This window comes from Pyrgilauda ruficollis, unplaced genomic scaffold, assembly GCF_017590135.1.
Source record: "Pyrgilauda ruficollis isolate IOZ18807 unplaced genomic scaffold, ASM1759013v1 scaffold85, whole genome shotgun sequence".
NCBI lineage: Eukaryota > Metazoa > Chordata > Aves > Passeriformes > Passeridae > Pyrgilauda > Pyrgilauda ruficollis.
The window spans coordinates 222,676-233,240 of NW_024530488.1; the positions used below are offsets into that span (position 1 = coordinate 222,676).

General features: G+C 50.3%; 1 protein-coding gene across 1 annotated transcript; it reads right to left on the minus strand.

The window, feature by feature from the left end:
* Nucleotides 1-4,289: 4,289 nt before the first annotated feature.
* Nucleotides 4,290-7,001, minus strand: LOC121364558 (fibulin-2-like). The gene is made up of 2 exons (XM_041487940.1): nt 6,938-7,001; nt 4,290-5,502 (listed from the first exon to the last, which is right to left on the minus strand). Exons 1-2 carry the CDS (start codon nt 6,952-6,954, stop codon nt 4,992-4,994), a joined length of 528 nt encoding a protein of 175 aa, XP_041343874.1. The 5' UTR covers nt 6,955-7,001; the 3' UTR covers nt 4,290-4,991.
* Nucleotides 7,002-10,565: the final 3,564 nt, after the last annotated feature.

Consider the following 10,565-nt stretch of genomic DNA (forward strand, 5'->3'; position numbering starts at 1 on the left):
ATTGTGTGTGTCCCTCCTCCTGCAACATCTCACTGTGAGCTACAAACTATGGACACTTCCCTTAATTTGTTAACATTCATCAAGTTCTGTTTCCTCACGTTTCTGCACAGCTCAGTTCATGGCCCTCTTTGGTCTTTAAGGTTTAGACTCCTTGCTCTCAGCAGAGACTGGCACACAGAAGAGACAAGGGGACTTATTGATATGTGCAATTACAATAATTACAAATTCAATTACTGTGCAGATACTGATTTTTCTAAGATACTTAGAATACACATGGTTCCATGGGCAGGATCCCAATTAAGACCAGGAAGGACAGAGAATATTTCTGTTGTCTTTTTTCTTTAAATACACAAAAGGACTATTTTGCACAGCTGATTCTGATTAAGTTTCTTAACTCAGTACTGTAGCTGGATTGAGACCTGAAAGCTCTTGAAAATTTTATGCATCATCATCAAATGAAACTCAGAATGGAAAAATGCCAAAGGTTTTGAGGAACTGGGTTGGCATTTATTAGGTAATGCCTGTGCTGCTCTCCCAGCTTTCCAGATGCTGCCTGCAAACAATGTTCCTGACTCACTCGTACACACAGGGACACTTTCAGCAGCTCCAGAAACAATAATTTTCCTCTAAGATCCTCCATTCTGCTTTCAAACAACTGGTTTTGCATTCTTATACTTTTTCTGTGTGTGTTTTTTTTTTCCTCCTTCCTTTCTTTGGAAACTGGCAACAATTAATCTTTGATTACATACCCTGGACTTTTTTTTTTTTGTGTCTCTTGAACTTCTGAACTGTGAATAGCCATGAATAATGACTCTGCAAATCACTCCAGGATTCAAAGCCAGCTGCTGGAAAAAGCCCAGCAGCCTTGGAGAACTGAGCTGTGGGTGCTGCTATGGATGCAGTATTGGAATTAAAAAAAAAAAAAAAAAAAGAAGCTGGTTTTAGTGTAGATGCACAATGTTGAAGCTAAATCATAGAATCAATTAAGTTGAAAAGACCTCCAAGACCATGGAGCTCAACCTTTCACCAGTCCCCACTTTGTCCCCAGCCCAGAGCACTCCCTATTAAATCACAAAAACCCAAATACACTTGTGTGTGTGTCTCCCATCCTCGTGCCATTTGCTGTTAATAAATGCACTGCACCTTTGGCCTGTCAGGGCAGCTTAAAATTTCCTATAATGAACACATTCAAAAGTGTCAAATGCTACCTCTCTCCCTTGCCCCAAATTTCAAAGAGAAATTATTTCTAGGGGGATGTGCTCAGTCCCTTACCAACGGGGAGTGACTATGTTCTAATTTAATCGGGGGTCCTCCAGGAAACCTCTGTTCCCATCCTGATCAGAAATCACCAGTGCAGAACCTGCCATGGATCAAGATTTCTGATCACTTAAGTGCATAATAACTAGGAGAAAAACCAAAGGGCAAGCAGCCAGCCCCCCACTCCTGGGCTCTGCAAATGGAGTCTGGGGTGCTAAAGCTCTTTGGTGAACCACACCTGAGGAATTCACTTCTGGCAGGCTGCTGGAAAAGGTAGAAGGACTTGGGCAAACACTTCAATTTCTTGTAATAGTTGGGCTTTCATTCATGGATATTTTAATGTTTTACAGCCCCATGAGGCAGGAACCGAGAGGGCTCGTAAAAGGACTGAGGGCTCAAGCATGGATCTACTTAAATCAATCATTTTATTATTAACACCATGAAGAAAGGCCCAGTTCCTTCCACAACTAACTAAACATCAGTAATGATCCTTTACAAAAAAAACCCAAAACCTGATTGCTCCATGTGCAAAATGCGCTCCTTTTAGGAGCTGCAAATTTCAGCTTTGGCTTCAGTTCTCAGGGCTCACTTAGGGATGCACAGGAGTTTGTGTGTTGCTTTGCTCTTGAGAAACATTTACAGTCCTTCCCTGCAAACACCTGCCTGGCTGTGATGCAAAGTGACAGTGACCGTGTGAAGGAGTAGCCACAAAACTGCATCCCTGCCCAGACTGGGGAAAATCTGACCTGGAAAAATACAAATAACACCAGCAATAGGGTGTCCAAATTGCAGAGAAGCACATGGGTGATTAATACTGGAGAATCCAGGAGAACACCCATTCAAACAAAGCATGCCAAACCCCAGGACGTTCAATTTAAGTGAATAAATTCTGACAACTGATCATGGCGAGTTTTCCATTTTCTCCCTGTGCTGCCCATGGTAAAAGTAAAATAATGCAGCTACTGCTTTCCATGTGATGAAATGCAGAGATCCTGGAGACAGAAGGTATTTCACATCAGAGGTGGGGGCAGAGCAGAGAAGCTCTGCAGCACCTCCAAGGAGCAGCTTGCAGAGGAGCCGACAGGGACCTTTTTTGCAGAGATATTTGGACAATAACTCCTTCATTGTTCCCGTGCTGAGGCTGGCTGCAGCAGACAATCCCAATATTATGCAGGGGCTGCCCATCTGTCGGTCATTCCCCGCTGCTCCAAGGTTATCAGTCACACAAAGCAGGGAACCCTGAGACAGATAAGATGTGTGACAAAGGATAAACAGCCCCAGCAGCCCACCACCCTCCCCAGGCAGTGAGGAGCCTTTCCAAATCCCTCATGACTCCCTCTGGATAATCCCTGTGCTTGCAAAACCCATGGCTGCCCTTGCAAACTCCTCCTGATCTCCTTAAATTCTTGGCAGACACAAAAGGGAGCCAACCCCATGGACTCAAACACCCTCAGCTCACAAGGGCATACAGGATGTGGGTTCCTTCAGCAATTTGTAAATACCTGCACAGAAGGTAAGTAGAAAACTGTCATGGGAAGAATTTCTTGTGCTGCTGGCAAACACGGTGGCATGGGATGTCTGGGGTCTGTCTGGAAGGTGAACAATGAGCTTTAACCTCACTAAAAACTAAGATTTTTACACTGAATGGGGAAGAGCAGAAGGTGCTGTCAGGTCAATCCCCCTTCCCTGAAACAGAAGTATGGAGCAGCTGTCCTGTGAGGAAAGGCTGAGACAATTGGGATTTTTCAGCCCAGAGAAGGTGGTGACCTCCTTGTGGCCTTCCAGTACCTGAAGGGACCTACAAAAAACATGGAGAGAGAGAATTTCCAAGGGTCTGGCATGGCAGGACAAGGGGGAATGGCTTCAAACTGAAAGAAGGGAAATTTAGGTTAGATACAGGGGGAAAAAAAACTTCACTATGAGGGTGGTGAACTGGCACAGGTTGCCCAGAGAAGCTGTGGCTGCTCCACCCCTGGAAGTGCCCAAGGCCAGGCTGGATGGAGCTCTGAGGAACCTGGGACAATGAAAGGGGAGTTGGAACTGGATAATCCTTAAGGTCCCTTCCCCAATGGATGGAGACTCCTGCTGCATCCCAAAAACCAAATTCACCTGCTTCCTCCAACCCCTTCCTCACCCTCCACTTGAATAGGCCAGGCTCACTGGGTTTTTTTTTTGGTTTGTTTTTTTTTTTGTTTTGTTTTGTTTTTTGGGTTTTTTTTTGTTTGTTTGGTTGGGTTTTTTTTTTTTTTTTTTTGGTTGTTTTTTTTTGAGTCAAACAGCATCAGACAGAGCAGAAAAGAAGCAAAAATAATCTGGGGGACCCACTTAATGTGTCCAGGTGCACCTGGAGCCAAGGTGGTTGGAGAGAGCCTTGTGAGGCCCAAGTACCACTAGACAATACAAGAAGAAAGTATATGTGTCCTTATCAGTAAAAGTTCAAAAGTTCATTGGTAACAATGCTTTTATTCAATCCTTAAACAATTAACATGTGTTAATAACACAGCCTGATGAAGCTGTGGGGTTTATATATAGATATATATAGATACAGATGTGTGTGTGTGTATTTATATATGTCAAAGCATTCAGAAGATGCAGTATTCTGTATCCTGTGTCTGTAGCCAGAGGACACAGTCACTGAGACACATTTTGGGGCATTCCTGCAGGACTGGGACTGACAGTGGGGTCAGCCCTGGGTAGGATCCAGGTGGCTGTGAAGGACAGAGCCTTGAGTGCCACCATCCCCACGTGAGCCAAGGCTTTGCTCCAGAGGGTGGAGACAGGAGGGGCTTTGCCTCCTGAGAACACAGAGCTCTGCTAACCCACCAACTCCTCAAAAGACTGGAGAGAAGGTGTCAGCCAGCCTTCTGATCTTGGTCCCACCGCTTGGAACCCAATGGAATTACAGGAATAAAAAGCCTGGCACCTGGGAGAAAGTTCATCCAGCGAGTTTAATATAAACAGCCTATATAAACACAAACACACACAAAAGCAGAATCACCTTCCAAATAAATAAATAGCTGTGTTTGCTCCAGTTACATGCTAGCAGCAGTTGTACCTGTGGCACAAACCTCACAAGCAAGCAAGCTCACCCCCTGCAGACACTTTGCCCTGGCCCACCAATGATGGAGAACGTGGCATCCCCCCTCTCCAGAGGGGAGCAACCCCCAAGTCCTCAGGGACCCTCTGAAGCTGTTCAAAGGGTACAAAAAGCAGACAGAGGAGTCCTTTTACTTTATTTGAATAAAGGGAGAGGCCATGGGGCATTCCCCTGGCGTCTCTCACATTCTTGGAGGATGCAGCCTCCCTTTTTATCCCAATTTCCCAGCCACATTTCCCTTCTCTCTTTCCCCATTGGCTGAGGTACTTGAGAGGCACAGACTTCCCAAAACACCTGATACCAGAGATTCCCCTCTAATGCATAACCCTCCCTTTTAATGTTTAATTCTTACGGAACTTAGAGTTTCCGCCCATTGTTTCTTTCACCTTTCAACATCCAATTTAATTTATCAGCCCACCTAAAGCTTATTAGTAAAAGCAAAATATCTTTTTCCATTCAGGAATCCAAACAAGTGGAATCCTTCCCGTTCTTTATCTCTCAGTGCTAGTTTTACCCACCAGAAGACCCACAGCTTGTAAAGACAGAATCCATCATTCCTCTCAAAGCCTCTCAGGGGGATGCCCCGAAGCCCAGGACGCTTTCTGCAGCCGGAGAGGAGCCAGCAGCCAGCAGAGCATCACTGCTCGGTGCCCGGCTCTCCGCACTCCATCTCCCCTCCCAGGGCCGGGCAGCGGCACAGGCGGGACCCGCGCCGGGCGGCGCTGCCCGCGGGCACTGCCATTCCCTCCTGGTCGTAGCAGACACACTGGGGACATCCGTCGGCCACCGGGCTGCCCAGGGCTCGGCAGGCGGGCGGGGGCCGCGGGCAGAGCGGGGCGCAGGCGATGGCCCCGCCGGGCCCGCAGCGGCACAGCGTGCGGGCGAAGTCGATGTGGAAGGAGCGGCCGGCGGGGACGCGGCCGCCGGCGAAGCCTTGCATCTCGCAGTCGCTCTCCAGGTAGGGCGGGCAGGCGCAGGAAAGGGGGCACGGGGGACAGCAGGAGGAGGCAGAGGGGGTGGCTGTCCCCTGCGGGTCACCCTCGGGGCACGGCGGGCAGGCGCGGGGGTCGCAGCTGGGTTTGGGGGATGCGCTGCGGAGCAGGAGGCAGGCGAGCCACAGGCGGAGGGCGCCGGGGAGGGCCATGATTCTGGGGGGAAAAAGGGGGAAATGGGAGCAGATGTCATGAACGTGGTTTCTGCGGGGCTGTTGGGGTCCGCTCCGGCTAGCTATGGACCCCTGCCCACAGGATAATTCAGAGATGAAGGGAAAAGATTGAGAAGCGCTCGTCTCCACGTGGGAAACGTTCCCCTTTATTCCAAGGGACACACCAGGTGGGCAAACCCATGGGAGAAAGAGAATGTTCCCTGGCGACAGGGAGCTTTTATACCCTGGGGATGGGGACAGAGAGAGAGGTCCACAGCCAAAGGGATACCAGTGAGGGGTGGCGAGGGGAGGGGTAACCCAGGGGAGAGACCACCAGGGGGTACTGGGGTGGGTGAGGGAAAGGCCATGAGATGGGGGAAAAGGGTAACAAACCCCGTGATAGAACATAAGCTGTACAGTGCAATAGAAAAACTACTCTGTGCAAATTCCCAATCACCCAGTGCAAAGCAACGACTAATTAATCTGTTTAGTGCAACACAACAGTGTCACCCGCAGGGTGTGTCACACGCAGGGTGTGTCACACTGAAGGTCCCAGCTCTGGGCTGGCCCCTCTGCGGTTTAAAGCCAAGGGGATGCAGCCCCATCTCCCTGAGGAGCCCGTGGCTGAGGCTGGCTCACCCACAGCTGCCTGGTGCCTGTGGGGATTCTCTGTTCAGCCAAAGAAAGAACAGAGAGAATTTACCCCAGGCCGAGCCTGGGAATCTCAGAGGAAAGAATTAAAACAATTATTATCTCTCTTTCTGTAACTATTGTTTACAGTTCTGGTTCTTCACAGTGTGCTATTCACAGGCACCAACAGTGTGAGGTGCTTCTACTTTGAGGCCAATCAAGTCTCAGCTTAGTGAGTCACATTATAGAAGACCTGCTACTTTCATTAAAGTTCGCCTTCTGATCCGCCTGAAGACCGGAGCCTTTCTTTCTGTCCCTGACTCAACAGCATCAGGTGCCAGGGGAGTTTGTTCTAAACAGAATCTCATCCCCAAAAGCCCATCCTGGCTCGAGCACAGTGCCCTCCATCCCCAGGGGTTCAGGCAGGTGGGCCCTGCTGAGCAAAGCCCACACTGCAGCACTCACTGACCTTGCCATGGCTGCCCTGACCAGCAAATGGGACTTGTTCACCCTCATGTTGGTGCTAATAATTTACATTTAAATGCCTAATTAATTGTTCCTGGAAGGCATGCAGGCCTGGACAGAAGAAGGGTTTAAAGAAGCGCTGTCTGCTTTGGTGGCTTGTCCTGTGGCTACTCCAGGCTGCTCCAGCTCCCAGCCTGTCCTGCTGTGCCACTCACTGTCTGCCTTTTCCAGCCACCTCTCCTTCAGAGGAAGCCAGGGGGGTCACTCCCTCTCTATTTCAACTGGAAAAACCTTTTTTCCTTAAGGAAGATGTTTCCAATGGTGGGCATTCCTGTGGGACTCACCTCTTTGTCTTCTCCATTTCTTTGGCCAGCCTTTTTTCAGAGTCAGTCCTGGCATGAAATTCCTTCCCTGTGCCTGCTCCCTCCTCCTTCTCCTCTCACACCTTGGATGCACAGCACCTGGCAGCCCATGTTGAACCCTATTCCTGTTCAAAGGCTGAGGACTCTTTTTTTTTTTTTTTCCTCCCCAGCTTTTCAAGACCCAGTGTTTCCTTTAAGTGCATTTTTTTGATCCCTTCCCTCTGTCTCAGTGCCCTTATGTCCTGGTGTATTAAATACACCTTCCTCGTTCCTGCACTGGGTCCTTCCAGCTCTGGTCTCTTCTCCCATTGCCACATTTGATTACTTTTATATCATCACCCTTTGATAACCCAAATTTCCTACTCTTGCAGGCATGCAACTACTCACAGTTATTTCTTAACATTTCCTTAAACAAAAACATTTGCAAGTTGCATAACCATAAAGAAAAAGCTTGAAAGCACAGACCCTGTGCGTTATCAATTTGGAAAAAAAACAAACTTTGAAGCTTTTCTGGTTTTAAAACCAGCTTTTGCTAGTTTAAGTTACTTAGACCTGCTTTATCTTTGCTGGAGTTGTTCTGCCCCTTCCTTTCATTCACACATTTTAATCTAGTGGTTGTTTTACTGCCGTTCCCAGAGGACTGGCACAGAACCCAGACATGCTCCCCATGGAAAAGCTGCTGCTGGAAAGGAATTTCCTTCCCCAAGCCAAGAGCTCCCTCCTGGCTGCCCCAGCTTCAACCACCCCACACCTCCACCAAACATCAATAGATCAAAGGTTTCTCACACCCCAACCTCACCAATCCCATCCATTGCCAAAACACCTGACCCCACCCAGCAGTGAAATTGGGCACCTTCAACAGAGCCAATTTCCAGCAAAACCACGCCACGGGAGCAGCACCACCATCCTCCCGCTATTCCCTGTGGAAATGTTCATCCTCCCCCGCCCTTCTGGGATGCCTGTGGCTCCCGGGTTACCTGCAGGGCGGGCCGGGCTCCGGGATGCGCTGCGATTCCCTGGGAATCGGCCCCGCTCCTGCCCCGCTCCTCTATTTATGTGGCTGCACGGTGCAACCCTGCCGGGGCCAAAGGGGAGGCGGGGAAGCCTCCAAGGTGCTGGGCAGGGCCAGCGAGATGCTTATCTGGCTCCTGGTGTTGGTTTTGTCTGAGCTCAGGCTAATCTGGCGTGTCCAGCTCTGTCCTGGCTGCCCACGCCCCTCTGGGCAAACTCCACCAGGGTTTCTGCAGCATCAGCAGCCCCCTGTGCTTCACAGACTGCTGGGGACAGGGACATCGGGCTCCACAGGGAGAGCAAAACGAGTTAAAAGCTCTAGGGAGGCAGCACAGCTGAAATGCAGCCAGCTCTGGGTGATGCACCCCAAAATGCAGGAGCCAGCGGAGGGCATGGACCTTCTCAGGGCACACACCTTCCCCAGACAGGGCAGCCCTCCTGTGCCACGGGCTTGACAGGCAGCCTTTAAAGCCTTTGGGGTTTGTTTTCCTCTGGATTGAGCTGCAGGGAGCCAAGGCTGTGGATCTCAGCAGAGAAGGGGATCTCAGCAGAGAATTTCATGTGCCCTGACCAGCACGGGCAGCCTGAGTTTCTTCCCCCCTGGGCCATTTGGTCCCTGCTGTGGAAATGCACTGATGTACCCGTGAGCTCACTGGAAATGTGCTCCCCAGCCTTGCAGAGCAGAGGGATGCAGAGCAGAGGCATCTTGGGGCAGATGGTGCTGGAAAGCAGTGAGGGTTTGGGAGCACACACCCGCTCACCCTTTGGAGCAGGAGGTGCTGGGAGAAGAGCACGGGGGGACCTGCAGGCTGAGGGAGCACTGGAGCTGAACACTGCACTCAGGACAGTGGGCTGGGATGCTGCCTGACCTTCACCCACCTCCTGCTTCCCTCTCATGGCTCCTGAAGCCTGGAAACCCCATCCCTCTGGTCAGAACCCCCATGCCCCACAGAGCTCAAGAGCACAAAGCTGTGCCAAGCTGGGCAGCTGCCTCTCACTGGAGACATAAATACTGACAGGGTCTCAAGGGTAGGGGAAGGAAAAGGAACTCCAAGGACTGTTTATCCAGAGGGGGTCATCACTGTCAGAGGACAGGCCCAGGGATGTGTGTAGAGGGGACAGAGGGTGGTGGGAGGGACACTCGGACATGCTGCTCCTGCCCCGATGTTGCATGGGCACGTGTTTATAGGTCCTGCAGGGATTTCTGCAGACAACTCAAATGAAAACTCCTCCCTTGCCTCCTGAGGCCTTTTCCATGCCCGAGACACGGTGGGCAGGATGGCACAGCCAGTCCCTCTCACTCCTAACCCAGCACTCCGGGGTGGTGCTGGGACACGCTCAGGGTCACAGCCTGGCAAACATCAGGAGACACAGCACCAACATCCCTGGCAGGGCAATGCCACTGCTGGATGTGCCTGCAAAGGGCAGCCCCAGGGACAGGGGAAGGGGGCCCCAGGAGTGCCTTGGTGAGCCTGGCTCCAGCCCAGGTGGAGCAATCCTGGAATATCTGGAGGTCACACCCACCTTTATTAGCTCCCACACTCATTGTTTACACAGAGAAGTTGTAAATATTCGAGGTTAATACTCAGCGGTTCCTTCACCTTGGCTGGAGTGAATCTGCCTGTCCTGGAGCCTGTCTGCAGCTGGCAGCACTGCCCTGCAGCCCTGCAGCCCTGCAGCTGCTGCTGCTGGAAGCACTGGGCTTTGGGTTAATCCATAACAGCCAGGCTGGTCCAGATTCAGATTCAGTTCTGGGCTTCATGGAGTTACAGGGCACTTTCAGACTTACTCATGTGAGTTTGGAGTGCATGCATGGACTAACATGCTTCACCTTGCAACAGAATTGAATTGCTAAAATAAATATGATACAATGAGGGCTGAGCTAATCAGTTTTTGTTTTTCTGGACAAATATGGTCATTGCTCAAGCAAAAACTCTCAGAAAATCTGATAATTGCCCATGTCACTCAGGAAACAATGGGCAGCAGAGACACTTTTCCTAAATGTAAATACTTCAGCATTCTGTAACTTCATAAAAGTCTCCTACAAACTAGATTAGATTGAGAATATGGAGTAGCCACTTAGCAGCAAGCTGAAACTGAAATTGGTTGTTGCCACCTTGGAGCAGCTCCAGAAACTTATACAAAGATTGTGAACCTCTCTGGGTCTTTTGAGAACAACTCCCCCAAACCCAATCCGGGTTTCAATGGCATTTCAGGTTGCTCCCACAGCCCAATTTTGACATTTGCTTTAATTTAAGTTCTTTGGTAGCCGTGGCAAATAGCTCTGCTGACCTTCATTATCAGTCCCCAGAACACAATGGCCTGACAGCAAAATTAGGACCAAACCTTGCCCTCCTCCGCAGCCCTTGATAAGGAGCTCTCAGGATGCATATTCAGGGGTGAAGGCATGGCCCCTCTCCCTGTTCTGTGGCTGAGTTTGTGTCTTGTTTGGGTTCCCTTCACTGTCCCCTCAGGTGGGACCATGCAGGAGGCACCCAGTGCCACCATCTCCCCCAGAGGTGAGGAAGGTGCTCCCCAAAGCCCAGCTGCCCCCACAGGGGTGACCATCCACCACCAGCCCAGCACCTCATCCCCTCTG